Consider the following 24,706-nt stretch of genomic DNA (forward strand, 5'->3'; position numbering starts at 1 on the left):
GATAGGGCTTAACTGTTATAGTGGCTTTGTAGAAAATGTCCTTATCCTCTACTATTTTCCTGTATAATATTAAATAGAGAAAGATAATAAATTGGTGGAGAAGGAATGAAAGAAATACCCGTATTTGTCATACCACCAGCAGCCCTCCCCCAGAAGACCAGCAAAAATAACAAAAGCACAGTTGGAAACCCAAGAAGCCAGTAAAAGAAAATTTAAAGGCTGACAGGGTTTGCATTAGATGTGTGCAATATAAATCAAGTTCAAGCTAAGAAGTTTTGATACCTGGAGACAATATACTTACCATGGGGAATTTCTTTCCCCTTTAAGTTTATTCTATAAAATAATTTTATAAGAGAGAAAATAGCAATGCCAATGATGATTAGGCTTCATGTTTATTACATTTGTTTTCCTAGTTATCTTTAGACTGTCACTTCTGAGTTCTTTCTCTGAAAGGCCTTTCTTTCTTTGTGAAGCGTCTTGCATTATTCTGACTAAACTGTTTTTTTTTGTTGTTTTAGTGAGGAGGTGATTTTAAAAACATGCTCTAGGTCACTAAGACAAACTTAATAAAAAACAGTGAAATTCTTAAAACTATTCTTAAGTAATTTTGTACTTTTTTTATATATAATCTGTAAGCCGAAAGTCTTTCTTGATAAGTATAGCATTTGACCATCTGCTTTCTTAGTTTTTTTGGAGGATATATAAGCAGTTTTAGCTACTTGAGGGAGTAATTTAAAAATTGATCTAAAGCTCAGAAATGTTACTCCCTTTAATGTTAAACTTTGACCATTTATGTAAATACTAGAGTTATTTTTTGTTACCTATCCTTTCCTGTCCTTTCACTGAAAAGTTGTTGGACTGTTTGTTGCTTTTAACTTTATTGTGCTCCCCAAATTAAGATATAAAAATAGTTGTTGCTTAGTAAATCTAGCCCAACCCTTCTTCAGTATCTCAGTTAATCTTTATGTGTTTCAATTTCTTTTTGAATGTCCTCCGAATGTAACTTTCTCAAATTCTAATATTTGTGTTTTCTTTCCTTCTCCTGTTATTACAAAACTTTGTACTTGGACAGTTTTGCTCTGTAAAGCATTTCAGATGCAGCTTGTATGAAATGCATTATGCAAAATAAAGTTTATTGTATTGTATTCCCAGCCAAACAACATGTAATCTACAGTAATAAAAAATATATCTCATTTTGGGCTCAAAGCATTAATCCAGTTACTGAAAAGAGAATACAAGTGGAGCAAACAAGAGATGAAGATCTTGAGACAGACTCATTGGACTGAATTTCCCCCTCCCCCCCCTTGATGGAAGAATGTTCCAGATTCTAAATTGAGGACTTCATTAATGGCATTATTACTGTGTTAATGATTGTTAAAAAACATTTCCTGTAAGATACACACTACATACTAAGGTCGGCCATCATTCCTGTTAAAAAAGTTTTTTTACCAAGCTTAAAATGAAGCTTTGTGTTTGAAAGTTATAATAAGCTCAGATGAAGATGGTGGTTGTACATTATTTCATTAGAAAATATAAAAATTCATTTTGTTTTGAAGCTAGGTGTTAAACTGGAGTAGCTACTATACCCCCAGAGAATGGGGCAGTTGTGCCCTTCCCCTTGACATTCCTTTGTTGTTCAGTTCTTTAGAAGATTAATCATTGTTTTTTAATCCTGAGAGATTAAACAGTAGACTTGTTAAGAAAACAAAAATGAAACTGTAACCAAAATTTTAAAATAAAGTTTTTTTAAAAAAATACCTGATTTTTAGATATTTTTTTGTTCTTGTCTATTTCAATTGGTTTATTATAATAGGGCCCGAACTCCAAGTCAAGGTACTAGAAATGATTAACAATTCATTTTTAAATGGTTATTTTTGTGATTTACAGTAAAATGGTACCTTTTCATTTGTGAAATGGTATGTAAATGTTAGTGAATGTCATTTAAGTTTGATATATTGGCACAAAAAAAATCCCACGCCATTTTAATCTAGTAGTATTATAAACAGTCTATTTAACCTTGAAACTAACTTTGAACCCCTCAAATTATCTACCCTTGGGAGATGTGGGAACAATTAAATCAGTCTATTTTGACGTGCTATTTTAAAAAATAATTGTGATGTAGAATTCATGAAACATAGGCATTCTCTTCCCACTATGGCCTGTTTATCCACTGACCCTAAAGTTGGTCTTTTAACATTTAACAACAGTATTGTTGGAACAAAATTTCACCGAGGCAGCCATTAAAATTTATTTGTAATGCCACTGTAAAATTAAATTGTTAGATTACTTTAGCATGTTAATTTTTACGTTTTGAGTTTTGCTTATATTTATACTAATTAATACTAATGTGGCATTACCGAGTTCTAAAAATTATAGTCAATTCCTTGTGATCTAGGCCACTGACTATTTTAAATAAAAAAAATTTTAACTTTTACATAAGGGATTGTGGGCATTTGGTAACCAGTCACAAAGTTCCAATGTTTTTGAAATATTTGTGTTAACATTTGATAGGCAGAATAAAGATGAAGGAAAGAAGCCAGAAGTTAAGAAAGTGGAGAAGAAGCGAGGTTAGTTATTTCACTTTCTAAGATGTATAAAATTGTATTCTACACAGAAAGGAAGTTTTACAGACACTTAACTGTATAGGTTTTGAAACTGGTCATTTTATGTTCTTATCCTCCAAGTACACATTTCACATCCCTAATGGATTCTATATACCTTGCATTGTTTTTAAGTGTTATCAGGTGAACTTGCTAAGGAGTCATGTTTATTATTTTACTGCTCAATATATGATGAAGTCAAATTTTTATAACATGGCCTAAAGCTAGATATTTTACAATTTCTGACAAATCTAGTTTCAGATGGGTTTTTTAGTTTTGGTTAAATGTGTAAGGATGAAGCAGTGCCTTAAGGATTGCAGAAGAGGAGTTATTGGATGCAGACTGGTTTTTTTAGCAACATGCAGCTAGATGGTGATTCTTTGCTTATATGATGAATGTTGGTTTCCTAAATACTAAAAATGGCAGATAACTTCTTAATGATGTAGGCAGATTACAAAGAACATTTTTATAAATTTACCAAATCTTTCCATTATACTTTGCTTAGATTATACAAAAATACTGGTTTTGGAAAATCTATTTACTGTGTTTCACATTTTAATTTATAGAAACATCAATGGATTCTCGACTTCAAAGGATACATGCTGAAATTAAAAATTCACTCAAAATTGATAATCTTGTAAGTGTTTAATTTAATACCTCATTTAAAAATACAGTGCTGCTTTTATAGCTTCATATTTTATTTTCTCACATGATTTTATAAGTGTGTAAATTTGAGATAACAGACTATTACTGGTTATTTTGTACTGCCTTGTGATTTGAGATTTTAAAAGTAATCTCTAGAAATAGATTATATGGGTTGTGGTAATTAACAGTTACGAAATTACTATTTTGTCATGAAGGATGTGAACAGATGTATTGAGGCCTTGGATGAACTTGCTTCACTTCAGGTCACAATGCAGCAAGCTCAAAAACACACAGAGATGATTACAACACTGAAAAAAGTAAGTGATCTTGAGTCATGTGGATTTTTAAAATTTCCTCATTATCACCACTTCATTAAGTAACATTTAAAAAATTAAGAAAATTATATGTTTTGTTTTCTCAGATACGGCGATTCAAAGTTAGTCAGGTTATCATGGAAAAGTCTACAATGTTGTATAACAAGTTTAAGAACATGTTTTTGGTTGGCGAAGGAGATTCTGTGATCACACAAGTGCTGAATAAATCTCTTGCCGAACAAAGACAGCATGAGGAAGCAAATAAAACCAAAGATCAAGGGAAGAAAGGGCCAAACAAAAAGCTAGAAAAGGAACAAACAGGTATGTGGTAACTGTTCGCTGGAACTACTTTTAAAAAATGGCTTCAATATTTAATCCTATTAATACCTTATCTATATTGAATGATGAGAAAGTCTCATAAAGCCCTTAGCAGAACATGATCAGCCTTAGCTTCTGGGTTTCTTTTTCATCAAGTTTAAATTAGTAGTAGTAGTGGTTGCTATTCTTTCTCCATTTAAATTAGGAAACATTTCTAACCTACACAGATAGTCGAGGGAAATGAACTTCCCATGTCCCCATCACTCAGCTTCTGCAATTATCAATACATGAGCATTGCTTTTTTATATCCCCATCAAGTTTCTCTGTGACACCCCTGAAGATTACTTTGAAGCAAATTCCAGATACACTATTTCAATCATAAATATTTTAGGATGTATATATGACAGACGCTTAAAACAGAATCCATAGTTACAGGCATACCCCACAGGTTTGGTTCCAGACTACTGTAATAAAGTGAGTCACATGAGTTTTTTGGTTTCCCAGGGTATATTAAAGTTTTTTACCCTATACTGTAATCTGTTAAGTGTGCAGTAGGATTATGTCTAAAAAAACAATGTACATACCTTAATAAAAAAATACTTCATTGCTAAGAAAATGTTAACAAATCTGAGCCTTCAGTGAGTCATGAGTCATAGTAGTAACATCAAATATCACTTGACCACAGATCACTATAACAAATATAACAAGAGTCAAAAAGTTTGAAATACTGTGAGAATTACCAAAATGTGACACAGAGAAGTGGAGTGATCAAATGCTGCTGGGAAAATGGTGCTGATAAACATGCTTGATGCAGGATTACCACAAACGTTGAATTTGTAAAAAAAAAAAAAAAATGCAGTATCTACGAAGCACAGCAAAGTGAAGCGCAATAAATCGAGGTCTGCCTGTACCATTAGCCACTTTCCCCAAAATTAGCAGCTTCCCCAATTCCACGGTACTAAAACATCTTAGCAGCAACTGCTTAATGTAGAAAAAAAATGTTCCAAAGGAGTTGAATTTTGTTTACTCACTTATTAGGGAATGATATAGGTCTCCTTAGAGATTTGTTAATGAAATAATATTTACCGGGAAGCCCTCACCATTTTGTCATAAGACATGAAATCATGTTAATTAACTACTTTGCCACGTTTTGTTGTTAAATACAAAATCTTACTGTGATTCACACTGCTTTTTCTAAGAACTAGAATAAATCATAATGCTCCAAAGAGTTGTACCACCCTTTCGTGTTCCTGATAACAGTAACAAATGGAATAATCAGATTAGTAACCACTTCTTATATGGATAGATATATGTCGTAACCCCATTTCTTATTGTGCCTTGTCTACCCAAAGGATTACAATGTAATTTCAAATAAAATACAGTATTAGAAACTTTGGGACTATGTTTTATTTTTGATTTTGGGTCTCTCTAACAGTTTTTCCATTGAAATCTTTATAAAGGTTCAAAGACTCTAAATGGAGGATCGGATGCTCAAGACAATAATCAACCACAACATAATGGAGACAGCAATGAAGAAAGCAAAGACAACCACGAGGCCAGCAGTAAGAAAAAGTGAGGACATGTTTTAGTGGGTTGTGATGTATGTTTTAATTTTTAAATCACATTGCTGTTCCAAGGTTATTTGTGTAAGGGATTTATTTTCATCACTCACTTCCTGAATTCAGGATTCAAGACGCGAATTAAAATGGCCAAGCTGTAAAGAAACCGCTTGAAACTAATATGCCACTGTATTCAAGGGAATAGAGCAAGGCAGGACTCATGTTAAAAAAAATAACTATTCCTTGGACTTCTTCCACTGATAGTACCTTTAATAATGACCCATGTCCATACTTCTTGAATTTTGACAGGATACAGAAATTAGATCTAGAATCATAGGCTGTGTTGTATTATCATACCCACTCTAAAATAACTAGGTATGTAACCGTAGTTATCCAAATCTTGGTTTGTCCACCATACACTTCACGGACTTGGAATCAAGCATCCTTTAATTCTGAAATTCAGGGAAATCTTGTCCGTGTGTATATTACCCTCTCTACTTAAGATGTATAATATGTTGGTATCACAGGTATAACACTTTCATGTTCTTTAAAGAGAATTCATTTTAAAGCTGGAAATGGTGGGAAAGGGCCTGGGCCATGATGCTTCCCTGAGTTATTTTGCTTGATGTGCATATTACTTTGTGAAGAAGACACAACATGGTAAAATAAAATTTTGGACGGAAAATAACAATTAATAATAAGTCACGGAAAAAATTCTTTCGGTGATTTTCAAAACAAATGCACAGACTTAATATCTTTTTTCCTCCTGAGGAAAAAATCCTAACCCCAGTTGTCACACCTTTCTTTCCCCCTTTTCTTTAGGCCATCCAGTGAAGAGAGAGAGACTGAAATATCTCTGAAGGATTCTACACTAGATAACTAGGTTGACATACCTGGAATATAAAGAACATTTGAGAAGTTTGTAATGGTTTTCATTCGAAATATTTAGACTGCTGAAAGTTTTAAATTTTTATAAGCATAGGTTTTGATGTTTAAAACTTGTTTTGAGGGAGAAATCTCCTTATCTTTGTTTAAAAGTGACTAAACATTGCTGATTGTACTTGTGCAGTATTAACAGCTACATTATACAGTAAATGTGAGGGAAAGTCCATTTTAGGAAATGTTAAACTGCTTTTCCAGACATTGGTTGTAGTATATTTTCAATTAGTGTGTGTATGTAATTGATAGTAGAAAAAGGTTACATTTTTAAAACTGCTACTTGTATAAACCTTTCCTCTTTTCCCAAATACTGTGGGTTTTGTGCATAGTTTTTACAAATCTTGGATTTACCAGACTGTCTTTTCATTGTTTGTGGGTTTTGTAGAAGTTAATCATTTTTATGGTAGATAAAATGTTACTTCTATACAAGTATTCACTCCCTCCCTTTTATCAAAAGTTAATTTTAATCGCAGTCTACATTGTGCTACATTATCCTGCTGCTTTGTAACAATGTGTGGTCTGTATGCCTTTTTGTATGACAACTAGATATCCAACTGACGTTGAACTGTTCTACGGGGTACAAAACTCATGTTAACTTTTGAAGGTAATTTAGTTTTGTGGCTGGGAATTCAGAGAAGTCACATGAGTTTCCTGCAGCATGCAGGAGTATATATAGGAATGAATCTGGCTTTAGGGTTCAACCATTTAAGATCCTTTACAGGCACTAGTAGCTGAAACTGAAAACTAAATGATAAAAGTTTATTTTTGAGAAATGTCTCGAGTTTCTGAATTTTTTAAAAAGTCACACATTAAAGAAGTCACTAAGTATTTTTTTAATTGGAAAAAATGCAATCCATAATACTTTTGCAGTAAATAAAAGTAAATACTATATAAGGAAACTAACCCATTTGAAAACATGGCTATACCAGAAGGGAATTTTTATTTCTATGTCATACATGTGACAGGATTGCAAAAAGTGGAAACACAGTAGACAAAAGTAAAGGAGTTGTCTGTATATTCATGGATACGGACTAAATCAGGGTGAACCAAGGTTAACACAAAATTAAGGGTAACTTAGCATTTCTAAGGTATTTTGAATACTAGGTCAGTTGGTGGTTTGCAGTAGCTTAAAAAGACACTTCTCATGTTTAGAAACTGAATATGGGGAAAAGGCTTAATTACCAGTGTTTGCATGTGACATGCATCTTATGCTTTGACCTCTCGGGTAATTGTTTTCATCTACAGATGAAAAGTTTGAAACATTTCAGTAATTGGGAGTTTTGCTTTTGAGAGGTCTTACAATGGAACTAGGACCCACTGTTTTGAGGGAACTCTTGCTATTATATCTGTTTGGTCCTTAATACAATTTAAATTTGGACAGATTTATTCTAGTTAAGCCATAAGTGTCAACATGTAAACTTGTTTTGATTAAAGAATTTTTCTATCAACGTCTACTAGTATATTACTTCTTTGCCATTTATGAAACTGTGCTGGAATTCTGGATTTGTTTCCAAGAGAGTATACTTGGTCATAGAAACTGTATTATTTGGGGACACAGGGTTACTAAAACATAAGCTCAAAATGCTAAAAATAAAGGAAATGTTATCTTTTGGTTTACCCTTCCTTTTTTTTCGGTGACCCAAAGGATCTATATAGTTTTACCAAGAAACCACAAACTATTCAAATGCTGGAGAGAAATATAGTAGCATTCTGATTATTTATGTCTGCTTTTATGGGCTGACCTTGCTCTAGCCAGTTGATTCATGTAGCGTTAAAACACTGTTGCCTTCTCTTTACCCTCATTTCAAGAAAAAATTTTTTTGTCATAGGTTGATTCACAGATAACTACTATTCTCAGAACTCTTAAGAAAAAGTCATATAAACAGGTATCAATTTTCGGGAGCGCTGGCTCAATTTAAATTTGTATTTGACCAAAACTACATAGCTGAACAAGCCAGTAAGAGATACTTTAAATGAGATAGCTAGCCCCAACCCAAACGTATTTTTTTTAATACATAAGCAACATCTCTTGTGATTTTTTTTTTTTTCTTAACCATCAGATAACATTTAAAAGAGTAAGTTACACATGACTTGGCAGAATCAGTTGTTGCATGTTTTCTCAGCTGCTCTAGACAAATTTCAGCTGTATCATGTAAATTGGAGAACCTGAAACAGCTTGACTGGAATGATTTCAAATAGTAGGATGACAGATTTTATCCAGTTTTTGCTGACACATTGATTGTAGCGTACCCATACACACTTACCTGGTTAAAGACGTCAGGTCAAGATCAGGTCTGCCATCTAATCCTGTACAAGAGCAAAGGCTTTTACAGGGCTCTGTGAGGGCTTCACTAATACAACTTATCCAGAGAAAGGATCTATTGGAAATAGCAAACCCATAATTACATATTAAGAAATGGAGAAGCTGCTATATAGTCCAAAAATGTGTTTACATATTTATGCCGTGTAATTTTCCAACCTCAGAGATGACAGAGACACTGAAATTTGATTGGGAGAAAGGTCAAATTATCCTTAAAGGATACTGAAGCCTAAAATAGGTATTGCTTTTCTAGGTAATCATTTTGTGCCTGTCCATCCACTAGTATATCAAAATTTCATTCATTTCTAACTACAGAGGACATTGACTAATAAGTTCATAACATTTTCATATTTGGCTTCTTGAGATAAAATGTTGACTGTAGTTTGTCATGTGTTTAAAACTGAATTTTACAGCTACAAAATCCCTGATTCAAGACATCTTAAATATGCCTACTTCAAGTTAGGGGTTTCTTTTGAGCTCAACATAGTGGGAGACCTGTGTAACTGATATGCAATACATTGGCAAGTTCTGAGAATAGTATGGTAGGCCTTTAGACCTCACCAGGAAATGATAATAGAAAGGTATCCGAGCCTTTGTAACTTTGGTGAAGAAGTTAACCTTAAGAACCAGCAGAAGAATAATCTCAAAGAAGAACAAAATAAGAATTTCAATAGCAGTAATGTTTTAACTGACAGCCTTCTTTGCCAGTAAAGTAAATTGATTGGTGTGACGCATGGATTAATGCTGCTTTATGACAATCCACTTTCTGGAATTTGCTGTTTTGAGATATGAAATGATGAAAATAAAAGTAAACAGTCCCTTGCATACTAATGGAAGACCTATAAGGAATGCAGTTTAAAAATAAAGGAAGCAAAAATTCATTTTTACCTGTGGAACTTTAAAGAATTAGATAAATCTTTGGTTTTCCAGCAGGATTTTCGATCTGTTCTAATTCAGCATCATTGGAAACATGAAAGTAAACATGTAGGCAATACCAGCCAGCCAGCCATGGAGGGACCTCTTATTTCCTTATGCTGATTTTCTGGTGTATTGACTGAATCGGTGAATATGACCACCGCTAGAAACAGGTCCTCGTCTTCTACAAACCAATCGACTTAATTGACTTATGTGGCATTTAAGTCCATAAAACATTTCACTGTCAACCTTTTAAACACACAGTCTTTTAGGCTTCATCAGTTTTTGATTTATATAGTAAATGTTCTTAGCCATCCAGGGAAAGCGGAATCCAGCCGAATTTAAATATAACCTAGAAGAAAGAACGCGAAATTTAAGTGCAACACATTTAAAATGTTTAATTCTGTTTAATATTTGTCCAGCATTCCTAAAAGTATTAAACAGAATTAAATTTTCCACCAATAAAGATTGCCAGAAAACGTTTCAATATAGGTAGCTATTTTCTCTCATGGATCTAGACCTCAGAATTTATCAAAGTTGCCCTTTGGTCCAGAATGAGAACAGGATAACTAGAGTATCATAACCAGAAAAATGAAGAGCTGGGATAGAAAAACAATTATGTTCTTGCATACAGGATGCTGTGTATTATTGCCTAAGAATCGTGATCCACAGCTAGCAATCCAAAGGATCTTGATTTCCCATGTCCATTCATTGGTCATATTAGATAAAATCTATTCCTTTAAATCATGAAAATATTAAATTGACATACATTTTAAACTAATAGCATTTGTGATTCCAAAACTTCTGGTCAAGAAAGGAAGCTTCAGTTAGTGTTATTTCTGTAAGGTATGAGTGTATACTCAAGATCTTTATACATTCGTTATTCGTGTAGTGAGTCTTTCTGAAGTGTTAAGTGTGCCTAGTTTCTACCAAAACAAAACCTAACATTACAAAAGCGCTCAGTGTAAGATTAAATTACACAATAGCTACTCTTAATATTGTATTTATTAAATAAGCTGCTTTTATTAACTTCTCCCTCATTTTTATTACAGATATTTGGAGGATCTTTACCTTGGAAGCCTCATGGTACAAGGTGTAGCGCCCACATTCTTCAAAGAATTTTCAAAACACTTCCATCACTTGACGTATAATGATAGATGAGCAAAAAGCCCTCTGGACAAAGTGAATAGGCATACTACAGACTGGGAGAAAACCAGAATACTTGTATCTGACAAAGGATTTGTACGCAGGATACATAAAGCACTCCTACAAATCAATGAGACAACTCAAAAATGGGCAAAAAAGCACTGAATAAAAACTATGCTTTGGAATATTAAAATAATTTAATATATTTCAAAACATTTAAATACATTCAAGTTGCTTAATAAGACCTGTGATTTGAACTTTCTTTGCTGGGGTGGTAACTTCAGCTGATGGTCTCAGGTAGATCCTGCTCCTCATGGCATTTCTTGGAAGTAAAGGGTACACATTTTGATATTAACTAAAGGTTCCAGGATCAACATAAGGATAAGCGAGGAATTCCCCCAGTTTGTTGCCTTCTGAATCATAGTGGAGCATTCGGAAGCAAACATCACAAAAGAAACATGGGTCCTCTGGTGCAAAACTGTCATTGTTCGTCACCCATCTGTAGTTAAAAAAGATGTATATTATTATAATCGACTTTTTCATGCTTTAATATGCTGCAGTAGTTATGACCTGTAATAATATGTATACATAACATTCCCACTATTGCCTTATTTTTGCTTATTTATAGTCCTTTATATAATTTTGTATACACATGTATACATAAGACATATCACTACCAATACCCTACAAGGCAAAAGGACAACTACATTCTGAAAGACTTCTCCTTAAAGGTAAGTGGGAAAGAATGTAAATTCATACTTGAAAGCATCACATACTTGCCATGACATACCTATCCTTCAAAGAACTGTTAACATAAACAAAAATGTTTTCTTCTAATAGGCCATCTTGAAAATGCATAATATTAGATATACTACAGGTTTGATACACTTTTTGCTTAATCTTTCTAACTGGTAAATTAGTACTGGTTAACATGAAAACTCCAGCTTTTATTTTTTTTTACATCTTTATTGGAGTATAATTGCTTTACAGTGGTGTGTTAGTTTCTGCTGAATAACAAAGTGAATCCGCTATACATATACATATATCCCCATATCCCCTCCCTCTTGGGTCTCCCTCGCACCCTCCCTATTCCACCCCTCTAGGTGGTCACAAAGCACCCAGCTGATCTCCCTGTGCTATGCAGCTGCTTCCCACTAGCTAGCTATTTTACATTTGGTACAAATCAATGCCACTCTCTCACTTTGTCCCAGCTTACCCTTCCCCCTCCCCATGTCCTCAAGTCCATTCTCTGTGTCTGCGTCTTTATTCCTGTCCTGTCCTGCCCCTAGGTTCTTCAGAACCTTTTTTTTTTTTTTTTAGATTCCATATATATGTGTTAACATACGGTATTTGTTTTTCTCTTTCTGACTTAGTTCACTCTGTATGTCAGACTCTAGGTCCATCCACCTCACTACAAATTTCGTTTCTTTTAATGGCTGAGTAATATTCCATTGTATATATGTGCCACATCTTCTTTATCCATTCATTGTCGATGGACACTTAGGTTGCTTCCATGTCCTGGCTATTGTAAATAGTGCTGCAATGAACACTGGTACATGTTTCTTTCTGAATTATGGTTTTCTCAGGGTATATGCCCAGTATGAGGATTGCTGGGTCATATGGCAGTTCTGTTTTTAGTTTTTTAAGGAACCTCCATACTCTTGTCTATAGTGGCTGTATCAATTTACATTCCCAACAAGAGTGCAAGAGGGTTCCCTTTTCTCCACACCCTCTCCAGCATTTATTGTCTGTAGATTTTTTGATGATGGCCATTCTGACTGGTGTTAACTCATTGTAAAAACTCCAGGTTTTTAACCTAGAATTTAGGATTAAAATGTTAGAGAGTGTATACAAATGGGAATATGGGCAACATTATTCAAATGAGATTTTGGTTTTTGACCTGAAATGTCACATTACGTGAAAATGACATTTTTCAGTCTATCTGAATTCTGCATCCCATGGAATGTTTTGACATCCCCTGATTTCCATTTCGATCTGATAACTGATCTATCATGTTTTCCTATTGATCATTTAGGAAAGCATACTGTGAATATATGCAAATCAATCAATGTGATACACCATATTAACAAATTGAAGGATGAAAACCATACGATCATATCAATAGATGCAGAAAAGGCTTTCAACAAAATTCAACACCTATTTATAATAAAAACCCTCCAGAAAGTAGGCATAGAGGGAACTTACCTCAACATAATGAAGGCCATATATGATAAACCCACAGCCAACATCCTCCTCAATGGTGAAAAACTGAAACCATTTCCACTAAAATCAGGAACAAGACAAGGCTGCCCACTCTCACCACTATTATTCAACATAGTTTTGCAAGTTTTAGCCACAGCAATCAGAGAAGAAAAAGAAATAAAAGAAATTCAAATTGGAAAAGAAGTAAAGCTGTCACTGCAGATGACATAATACTATACATAGAGAATCCTAAAGATGCTACCAGAGAACTACTAGAGCTAATCAATGAATTCAGTAAAGTTGCAGGATACAAAATTAATGCACAGAAATCTCTTGCATTCCTTTACACTAATGATGAAAAATCTGAAAGAGAAATTAAGGAAACACTCTCATTTACCACTGCAACAAGAAGAATAAAATACCTAGGAATAAACCTACCTAAGGAGACAGAAGACCTGTATGCAGAAAACTATAAGACAATGATGAAAGAAATTAAAGGTGATACAAACAGATGGAGCAATATACTATGTTCTTGGACTGGAAGAATCAACATTGTGAAAATGACTATACTACCCAAAGCAATCTACAGATTCAATGCAATCCCTATCAAACTACCAATGGCATTTTTCACAGAACTAGAACAAAATATTTAACAATTTGCATGGAAACACAAGACCCCGAGTAGCCAAAGCAATCTTGTGAAAGAAAAACGGAGCTGGAGGAATCAGGCTCCCAGACTTCAGACTATACTACAAAGCTACAGTAATCAAGACAGTATGGTACTGGCACAAAAATAGAAATATAAATCAATGGAAAAGAATAGAAAGCCCAGAGATAAACCCATGCACATATGGTCACCTTATTTTTGATAAAGGAGGCAAGAACATACAATGGAGAAAAGACAGCCTCTTCAATAAGTGGTGCTGGGAAAACTGGACAGCTACATGTGAAAGAATGAAATTAGAACACTCCCTAACACCATACACAAAAATAAAACTCAAAATGCATTAAAGACCTAAATGTAAGGCCAGACACTATCAAACTCTTAGAGGAAAACAAAGGCAGAACATTCTATGACATAAATCACAGCAAGATTCTTTTTGACCCACCTCCTAGAGAAATGGAAATAAAAACAAAACTAAACAAATGGGACCTAATGAAACTTCAAAGCTTTTGCACAGCAAAGGAAACCATAAACAAGACCAAAAGACAACCCTCAGAATGGGAGAAAATATTTGCAAATGAAGCAACTGACAAAGGATTAATCTCCAAAATTTACAAGCAGCTCATGCAGCTCAATATCAAAAAAAAAAAAAAAAAAAAAAAACCAATCCAAAAGTAGGCAGAAGACCTAAATAGACATTTCTCCAAAGAAGGTATACAGATAGCCAACAAACACATGAAAGGATGCTCAACATCACTAATCACTAGAGAATTGCAAATCAAAACTACAATGAGGTATCACCTCACATTGGTCAGAATGGCCATCACCAAAAAATTTACAGACAATAAATGCTGGAGGGGGTGTGCAGAAAAGGGAACCCTCTTGCACTGTTGGTGGGAATGTAAATTGATTCACCCACTATGGAGAACACTATGGAGGTTCCTTAAAAAACTAAAAACAGAACTACCATACGACCAAGCAATCCCACTACTGGGCACAGACCCTGAGAAAACCATAATTCAAAAAGCATCATGTACCACAATGTTCACTGCAGCTCTATTACAACAGCCAGGACATGGAAGCAGCCTAAGTGTCCATCGACAGATGAACGGATAAAGAAGATGTGGCACATATATACATGGAATATTACTCAGCCATAAAAAAAAACGAAACTGAATTATTTGTAGTGAGGTGGATGGACCTAGAGTCTGACATACAGAGTGAACTAAGAAAGAGAAAAACAAATACCGTATGCTAACAAATATATATGGAATCTAAAAAAAAAAAAAAAAAAAGGTTCTGAAGAACCTAGGGGCAGGACAGGAATAAAGACGCAGACATAGAGAATGGACTTGAGGGGGAGGGGGAAGGGTAAGCTGGGACGAAGTTAAGAGAGTGGCCTGGACATATATATACACTAACAAATGTAAAATAGATAGCTAGTGGGAAGCAGCTGCATAGACCAGGGAGACCAGCTCGGTGCTTTGTGACCACCTAGAGGGGTGGGATAGGGAGGGTGGGAGGGAGACGCAAGAGGGAGGAGATATGGGGATATATATACATATAGCTGATTCAGTTTGTTATACAGCAGAAACTAACACACCACTGTAAAGCAATTATACTCCAATAAAGATGTTTAAAAAAAAAAAAACATACTGTGGTGGGGAACCCAAAACAAACTTATGACACTAAATTCTTCCCTTTTCGTCTAAATGGCTTTTGACTCTGAGCCACAGTTAAATAAAATCTAAACATGCAAAACCACAAAATTTTATGCAACCATATTCTGACCTCATTAAAAAGGAGATGCAGTGTTATTTTTATCATCGAGAAGCTGTGGGTGAAGCCAACTTTGTAAACTGCTAACAAGAGGCAGAAAGAATATGGCTCCCTGATGACATACATCATCCAGCATAAATTATCAACCAAACTAAAGTTCGACCTAATCCCTAGACTTCCATTATACATAATTCCTTATTGTCTAAAACATGGCTCTAACCTACTAAACTGATTTGTACTACTGTTTGTACTGCTTTCCTACTAGATAAAACCCTGTATATTATTTATATTCCGGAGTGTAAATCCTCAATTCAAAACAGAAAAAACCTGAAGTACCAAAAATCTAAAGTACTTGACTGTTAAAAACCAATACTTTTCAAGGAAAAATCAGAATCACTTACCTAGCTGTGTACATTTTACAAACAAAACATTTTCTGGTCCACAGCCAATGCTTCTTGATAAGAAGGGGATAGAGTGTCTTATCCAGGCAGTCATTATGATGCACAAGCCTTTTGTACATGAAAAAACAAATGACACTGTAGTGCAAATTTTTGTGATCCGTAATGAAATATATCCTTACCTCAAAATTAAGAACACAGTAGGTATATTTTTCAATTTACTGTGTTCCACAAAACACTTTCTCCAAAAGAGCATTTGGGATTAAACAATGTTTTCTTTCCTGTGAAACTTCCCAAATCCCTTTTTGGCCATGTGCACTATGACTCTTAAGAGGGAAATACGGTAGGCAGCATTTCTTGAATGTATTCCTTCAGAGAATCCTTGCTTTGCTCAACACGTAGTACACAGTCTGAGCAAGTGTACTCAGTACTATTTTACCTAGATTAAGTGGTTTTGTGTTACAAACATGGCTCCTTTTTTGCTAAAAGAGTTCTCATTAAAATCCAAATCTGGCTTCTGTTATAATGTGAATTGGTAGGACTTTAGTTTTAGGTGTCAGAATTCAGAAATTTTAAGTGGGAGTCAGTTCTCACTATGCCACTAATCAGCTTAGTGGGTTTGGATAAATCCATTAACCATGCTGGACCCCAGATTCTTCATCTGAAAAATGAATGGAATGCACAACAGTATTTTAAAGGCACCTGATAATTATAAAATTTGATTTTTTTTTTAGTAAGAAAGGGTAGCAATACATTAACTGCACCATCAGAAAATGATTAATAAACTTTTAATAGTTTACCAACTATTAAACTATGGAATGGCACTGAATGATTAAATCCTCCTATAAGACAAAAATTACTTGCAGTCAGTTACATTAAAAAACTCCTTAGGAAAGTCCTACAGTGCACATGCTTAACAAGTGTAAATTGTTTTTCCAAGTTGCCTTGAATTTAAGGAATGACACTACAGCAATATGCCTACACTGTAAGAAATGTAAGGAAACTCAGATCACCAGAAAAAAGCCGACTGTCTTCCATCTTATGCTTATATTGAGGCACACTCCCCCTCATTTGAGTGAAGAGCAAGAACATTTTATAAAAACTTAAAGAACACTTTATCAAAGAAGTAAACCCACATAATTTTTTTTTTTTTTTTTTTTTTTTTTGCGGTACCACCAAAAGACACAGATTGGCTGAATGGATACAAAAACAAGACCCATATATTTGCTGTCTACAAGAGACCCACTTCAGACCTAGAGACACATACAGACTGAAAGTAAGGGGATGGAAAAAGGTATTTCATGCAAATGGAAACCAAAAGAAAGCTGGAGTAGCAATTCTCATATAAGTTATATATATATATATATATATATATATATATATATGTAGTTTGCTTGAGTGCAGTGTTTTTTGTTTTCTGTACTGAATTCATTAGCATGGGTCGGTATAAAATTTAGCATAGGTCAATATGTAATTTGTAAACTAATAAGGTCTTAAAAGTGAGGAATTAAGTCTTTTAAATTTAATTATTTATTGTAAAGAGCAGAATAGCATACATAAACAGGTGCCTAAGGAAAACTTGTATTCTAATATGGAACTCTCATGAACACCTTTTTTTTTTTTTTTCTTCTAACGGTATGATAGTAGGCCATTTGATTATTTTTATGGCTTTAACTTTACAACAATGAAATATTCGTAAATTTTAAAAAGTATTTTTCTTTATTTGATGCGGGTGGGATACTGGAGAAATGAAAGGTCAAACATCTATTGAGGAATCCATACTTGTCTATATATTGTGTACTTTTATTTCAAGAACTGATTTAAAATTCCTAAAAGGATGCTATAATAAGTTATTATGCCATTTTACAGACTGAATTAAGTGAATTTCAGGGAGGTATGAAACTTGCCTAAGGCTATCCAGCTACCAAGCGGTAGAAGTGAGAATTAAATCCAGGTATACCTATAAAAAAAAAATAAAAAAAATAAAAAAAATAAAAAAAAAGAAGGCGAGGGCAGCACCAGGGTATGGGGTTGTTAGTTTTATAGGGGTGAGTAATTTCATACGCTGATGAGTGGGAGGAGTATTCCAGCTATTTTGGGGAAGGGGTGGGGATTTCTAGGAATTGAGCCACCGCCCACTTTTTGACCTTTATGGTCATCCTTGGAACTGTCGTGGCACCTGTGGGTGTGTCGCTTAGCTTGCTGATGTGTTACAATGAGTGTATACTGAGGCTCAAGGTCTAGTGGAAGTAGACTCGTCCGCCATCTTGGACCTATTTTGTTCTAATCAGTTTATGTTGTGTCCTCGGGCTATGTAATTCTTTTAAAGGTTGTGCCCTGCCCCCTTTCCTCCTGTTTCATATTGAATATATAATATTTACCAGAGTATGTTTTAATAATTAATACATGATATATTGTATAATTAATTTATATATCATATATATAATGATATCTATAGGTATTTGTTCTAATAAGTCATTAAAAATAAATGAATATTCAAAAAAAAAAAAAAAGAATGCTTAAGACAGGAATAAAGACACAGACCTACTAGAGAATGGACTTGAGGATATGGGGAGTGGGTAGGGTAAGCTGTGACAAAGCGCGAGAGAGGCATGGACATATATACACTACCAAACGTAAAATAGATAGCTAGTGGGAAGCAGCCGCATAGCACAGGGAGATCAGCTTGGTGCTTTGTAACCGCCTGGAGGGGTGGGATAGGGAGGGTGGGAGTGAGGGAGATGCAAGAGGGAAGAGATATGAGAACATATGTATATGTATAACTGATTCACTTTGTTATGAAGCAGAAACTAACACACCATTGTAAAGCAATTATACTCCAATAAAGATGTAATAAAAAAAAAAAAAAACTTAAAGAACACTTTATCAAAGAAGTAAACCCATATAATTTTTTTTTTTTTTTTTTTTTTTTGCGGTACGCAGGCCTCTCACCACTGTGGCCTCTCCTGTTGCGGAGCATAGGCTCCAGATGCGCCGGCTCAGCGGCCATGGCTCACGGGCCCAGCTGCTCCGCAGCATGTGGGATCTTCCCGGATCGGGGCACGAACCCGCGTCCCCTGCATCAGCAAGCGGACTCTCAACCACTGCGCCACCAGGGAAGCCCCCATATAATTTTAAGTCATATAAATCTATGAGGTTTATGAGCTCTCCTGGCTCTTGCTTCATTAATTCTTCCCTAGAGGCAACTGTTTTCCATTCTTTTAACTGCCTCTTTTTAATTTAGCTCAACATCCCTCTGCAGAACTACGAAACTTTGGTTAACTAGATATTTAATGTTTAAATTATGACAAATGAATTAAACATCCCCCTAAACCACAGAATTGACTACAGGTTCATTTTACTGGGTAACACTTTTGTTTTCTAGCTACTAATTCTCTCGTTGGCATTTGCTTAGGTTTCAGTGTACATGTCACTAATTCAGTTCCGTATTTGCTGACAGAATGGTAAACATGCTTTCCTAATGGGCTACACACCAACGGGAGGTCTAGCAGTCTCAGGACATGCTTCCTTTGTCCCCTGTCCTGCTGCAATCTCTGGACTAAGATGTTCTCTAGGTCTGTTCTACAGCCATCATTCTGGGGGGAGTTTGCTTTCCCATCATTCTGAGAGTTCCTTTTATGTCTTATCTATTCTGCTTTGCATTCCATGTTTTCTTTTTTCAAGGTTTACTCTTTGTGTAAAGTACTTCTGGTAGCTTCCTGAGAATGAGGGCATGGGAGGTAAATTTTTAGAGACCAGTCACTAAAACCCCAAAAAAGTGGAAGCAGGGACTTCCTAAAACCATCAGAATGAGTATATCATTGCTCCATAAAACAATCTGAATCGTCTCTCAGAAGAAATCAAGCCAAGGATAGAGCAGGGCTTATTCCTATATAATGGTCCTTCATAAACTGAGAGTTCCTAAATAAGGAAATGAATAGCCTTATTCATTAGAGGTACCAGCTATACAAAATTTATAACTAATCCCTAAATCTCATTTTAGACTATTTCATTCCTGACCACTCTAAATCTTTATCAAAGCATTAAAGCCTTCATATTTGTCAAATATTAGAATTACTCTTCTCTTTCCCCAGTTCCCTTTTACCTCCTTCAAATTTGGGCAAAAAGAGAAGAAACCTAGAAATATAGCTGCAGATTTGCAAAGCAAAGGGCCTATCTGATATACAAAGTGGATGACTATTACCTGAATAATAGCTGTCCAATATACAAAGATACTTACTTTTATTTACAGATTTTTAACCCTTTAATAAACAGTAAAGTATCTTTTTTTATAATAAATATCCAGCTTGTATTGTTTGTCTTTATACCAGCACTGTCATAAAATATAATTTTTTAATATTTTTTAATGAAGGAAGGGGCCCATGGAGACTCACAGAAGTCATACACTGTCCTCGGGCAAAGGAGAAGCTTCAGTTATTTTTCTTTATTTTTGGCATATTCTACCATTACAAATGGCTCACACTGGTTAGTCACTAAAGTAATTATTACAGATTTTCCAAAAGACAAACAATAGAAGACGCAAATAGATGCAGAGTTGGTCACTGCATAGCAAGCAGTTATTTTTGCTGCTCCTGAACGAAGCTGCAGTGATTACCTTTATTCCTCTTATTTCAAACAAACAAAACTACCTGTGCTTTTATACTGTGAAATAAAGAAAAGGAAAACAGGACAAATAACAAAATGTTCTGAGTTCTATCACTTACCTTATGTCAGTAATGACAACAATATGTTCACAGTCTCCCTGGTGACAGTATAAGTAAGGAAAACCCAGTTTAATACACAAGTCATTGAAGGTGAAATCTTCCATCTTAGCAGTCTGAAACTTTCCATACCCTCTATCATGGGACTCTGACCACTCAATGATGGTTCTGAGGAGGAAAACGGCAAGGATGTATCACTGCTCCAAGCGGTTTGCAACTGCATATTTCACAAAAGCCAGCTCACCGAATTACTGGACAGCTACCAACTTGAAATGAAAACCAGAGTGGATGATACATGTTGCAAGTAGGAAGGAACTCTGAATTTTTCTGTATCCATTAGAGCAGCAGTTCTCAAAGTAAGGTCCTGAGACTCCCACAGAGGTTTGTGAGGTCAAAATTATCTTTACGGTAATCTTAAAACTCTTTTCAATTCTTATTCTCTCATAAACGCCAGTTATCTGGAGGCTATGTGATGTGTGTTATCACTTCAGATTGAATGGAAAATGTATAACGTCACTCTTCTCACTATTTTATTTTGTTCTGGAAAAGTTATTTTTCACAAAATTGTTATTAATGGTAACTGGAAAATTTAAATTAGTTAATAAAGTATTTCTTAGTTTCAATTTCTAATACAGTGAATACTTACAGCTATAACCCACATAAACAAAAGCTCTTTGGAGTCAATTATTTACAGTATAAAGGAGTACGGAGACCAAGTCTGAGAACTGCTGCATTAGAATATAGATACAGATGGCTATAATGAAAGTTTACATAAACACTCAGAAAAAATATACATATATACTCTATTTGCCAGGATACCAATAATAAAAGTATGGTAATACTTTTATGTAGATAACATGATGTCAGACATAGATTTTTCATGTTATGTACATAAGCAACCTTACATACACATATCCACTCCAAACAGTATACACTGGACAAGCAGAAAAAATAGTGAAAGATTAATTTACTATCACCTAAACATGAAGAAGAGAGATTAATAAAGTGTTTAAGTGGGATTTAATCTTTTTTTTCAGATGTATCTAAGGCTCAACACAAGATTTACTATAATTTCTGGAGGAAGAAATAATTCTAGATAGCTGGCAAAGATCTTGAAATGGTCTATGTATGTCTTTGGTAAGAAAATTTTCTTCTTGGGGTAAAAATTTGATTAACTTACTATAACCTAGGCCAACCAGATAACTTTGAAAATATTTTAAAAATTCAGAGACACTTTTTAACCCCAAAACAAACAAAAAACAATCTAACAAAATAATTCCTTGGCAAAGATTCTTAAGAGACCAACAACAGAATTTGTGGTGATAACCCTATTTTGACAACGGGAAACAGGAAAAGACTTTAGGATTTTTGGAAAGTTATACCTGCTCAAATCTCTGCATTCAGGGTATCTTTTATCATTGTAAAATGTTCCTTCAAAATAAAAGAAGGCTGATTTATATAGGTCCTGAAAGAGAACAGATGGTATTGAGAGAAAGTACAGTATTAACAATTATAAAATTGCTCTAAGTATTAATTCCACATTTGTGTGTCATAAAATCACACTAATATGTTTTACAATAATGTCATGCAACTTCATAGAATATGTTCAGTTCATTAATTTATTATTTAACAGGAACCTCCTATGTGGGAAGTATTATGTTGGTTACCAGGGATAAAGAAATAAAGACACAATCCTTGCTATTTTCAATTTTATCCTTTTGTAGTTTTAATCACTAGGTTTGATTTAAATTTGTATATTGAGATTCATGAAAGGAACCCAATTAGAAATGAAATAAACTTTAACATTATTTTATTATATGCATACACGGCAGTGACAGTTATTTTGGATACCAGAACTAAAAACTAAACAAAGCCACATCTTTGATGTTTCCCCAGTGTTAATGACAATGATCATGGAGCTATGTTGTTCTGTCCTCTTTTGTATTTTCAATGGGCTTTTATAAAAATTCACCCTGTATATTTTCAGTAACTCTTAGGCAGGCAGAATGTGAATATCTATTCTTATTCAAGCAATCTTGCCCAAAGTACCATAGGAACCCTCAGGTTTCAACTTTCAGACTACCAGACTTTCCATCAGAGGGGTGGTCTCTTAATCCTGACCTTATAACAGAATCATAAAAATACCACAGACCAAGTCTCACCTCAGATCCATTAAGTGAGAATCTCTGATGATGTGGCTCAGGCACCAATATTTTCCCAACCCCCTCGGGAGAATCAGATGTGCAACCAGCGCTAAGAACCACTCTGTTAGACTCGTCCTTCACCATTTGCTTAGAATTAGACCCCTGGGTGAGAGTCAGAAGACCTATGTCTTTTTCCTACACTTACTCCTCAGACCTCAGTTTCCTCACCTGTACAGTACCTGCCATGCTATGCTACCTTATAGGACTGTGGTGAGAATCAAAAGCAGTTTATGAACTATAAAAGATATATAAGTTTCAGGCATTAAAATAATATCACCCTAAGATAGCTTAATTTCTCTCCTTCAAAGCTTCGATTTTTCTTTCTTATTTTTCTTCATTCCCCCACTTACAGACACCTGGCACTGGTATCAGACACCCTTCTAAGACTGGCTATGCAATTTCTTCTCAGACTACTCAACTGAATCTCCTGACCCTCTGTTTCCCCGTGTAAAATCTGAGTAAAACCAATACGTTCTTCCCATGTGGTTGCAGAGGTAAAAGGATATAACGTACTATAATGCCACGCCTAGTTGCTGTAACACAAAATACACCACTTACTATACTTCTAAACCTTCAAACAGGTAAGCTAGGGTCCAAAATAAAGATTCTGAAAGAATCACTACTGCCTTATTTTGGAAACAAAACAAAGTTTAGTGTATATAAAAATATGTTCATATAGAACTTCATCTTAAGTGATTCAGGCAGTTTAAAACCTTTGGTGTAATTATTAATTAGAATGGGGACTCCAAAAGAACAATCTTTTCATTATATCTTTTTATTATGTCATTATATAAATGGCTAGAAAAGAAGATGTGAGTAATCTCACTATCAGTTACTTTTCATTTTCAATGGTAACCAGGGATCCTCAACAAACTAGTTTCCCTATCTGTCAGCTAGTTTAGCTGACCAAGTTGCAAGGGAGGGAAATAACCAACTGACTTGGAAAAACTATAAGAAGTATAAGAAGTTACTTCTGTTATTAATCTAATGTAACCTAAAGGTCTACCTGTTACTATTTCAAATTTATAAACAAAGTAACTATGGATAACTAGTATGATCATTTGAACGAAGTCATTATCTATATGTCATTTTAAGCATCTAATAATCATGTACTCTCGCTATCATTCAAGTCAGCTGCGTTAGAAGCTCAGCAACATTCCTAAGATTTGCTGTGAGAAAAATAGTAATGGAGGAAAAGAAGTGTCAGAGAAGGCTGGGTAAGAAAATTTTTACAACTTAAATTTATGTTACCATTTTTCCTATACCCAGGCTTTACTTATAATAAGTAACAATAATGTGTGTGTAAAGTATTTTCTCAGAGTTCCTCTAAGTAAGACCCTTAAGAGACTATTGACAAAAAGAGACTGACTAATCTGAGCTATGTTAAAAGATTGATAGATCAGACATTAAAACCTGAAGGACCATTAAAAACAAACAAACAAAAACAAACCTGAGCAGAAAATACTGACACTGATTTTATACATATATTTTAAAAATGTACTTCATTCTTGAACTACTATAGTCTAAAACAAACATTAGCAAAACATTATTTTAGACATGGCTTTTCAAAGAGATTTAAATACACTGGCCCAATTCTCCTAGTCCTCTCACACACCAAATTCATCAAAGAAAGTATTTTGTTCAAATCTTGTTTATTGGCTGGAAATAAGATTCTCATTTCCTCAGCTACAAGAGCTGCAAGTCACTAATTTGTTCCATGATTACCAGTGAAATACATGCCAAATATCTCCCTGTCAAAAAAACCATTATAATAACTTAAGGACCTATTTTCAGTTTGTTAGGTGTAACAATGGCATGGGGTAAACAGATGAAATAATTCTGGCAAAATGCTGAGAACTGTAATGGGTACATAAGGGCTCCTTATACTATTCTCTTTTACATGTGTATGTTTAAAATTTTCCAAAGCAAAACTTTATTTTAAAAAAACACTGTAAAATACAAATGCCAATCATTGAAATAAA

At 34.5% G+C, this 24,706-nt stretch overlaps 2 protein-coding genes across 8 annotated transcripts in view; one reads left to right on the plus strand and one right to left on the minus strand.

Moving 5' to 3' along the window:
* PSIP1 (PC4 and SRSF1 interacting protein 1) overlaps positions 1–15,273 on the plus strand; it is a 46,379-nt gene extending 31,106 nt beyond the window's left edge. For 2 of the 6 annotated variants that reach the window (XM_033439752.2, XM_033439754.2), the window contains exons 11-16: positions 2,512–2,567; positions 3,167–3,237; positions 3,461–3,562; positions 3,667–3,880; positions 5,338–5,449; positions 10,663–15,273. In XM_033439752.2, coding sequence (XP_033295643.1) covers positions 2,512–2,567; positions 3,167–3,237; positions 3,461–3,562; positions 3,667–3,880; positions 5,338–5,449; positions 10,663–10,771 — 664 coding nt within the window. In that variant the 3' untranslated portion in view covers positions 10,772–15,273. Of the gene's footprint in view, positions 1–1,072; positions 1,401–2,511; positions 2,568–3,166; positions 3,238–3,460; positions 3,563–3,666; positions 3,881–5,337; positions 5,450–6,258; positions 7,824–10,662 lie in introns of those variants that run through there. The other 4 variants (XM_004276116.3, XM_033439757.2, XM_004276117.3 and 1 more) reach the window with 4 other exon arrangements.
* Positions 10,935–24,706, minus strand: part of SNAPC3 (small nuclear RNA activating complex polypeptide 3) — a 45,812-nt gene continuing 32,040 nt past the window's right edge. For both annotated transcript variants that reach the window (XM_004276118.2, XM_033439758.2), the window contains exons 6-9: positions 21,903–21,985; positions 20,524–20,688; positions 15,803–15,910; positions 10,935–11,255 (exon numbers count right to left, since the gene is read on the minus strand). In XM_004276118.2, the coding sequence (XP_004276166.1) occupies positions 11,108–11,255; positions 15,803–15,910; positions 20,524–20,688; positions 21,903–21,985 (504 nt within the window). In that variant the 3' untranslated portion in view covers positions 10,935–11,107. The remainder of the gene's footprint in view (positions 11,256–15,802; positions 15,911–20,523; positions 20,689–21,902; positions 21,986–24,706) is intronic.

Source organism: Orcinus orca, chromosome 6 (genome assembly GCF_937001465.1).
Source record: "Orcinus orca chromosome 6, mOrcOrc1.1, whole genome shotgun sequence".
Taxonomy (NCBI): Eukaryota; Metazoa; Chordata; class Mammalia; order Artiodactyla; family Delphinidae; genus Orcinus; species Orcinus orca.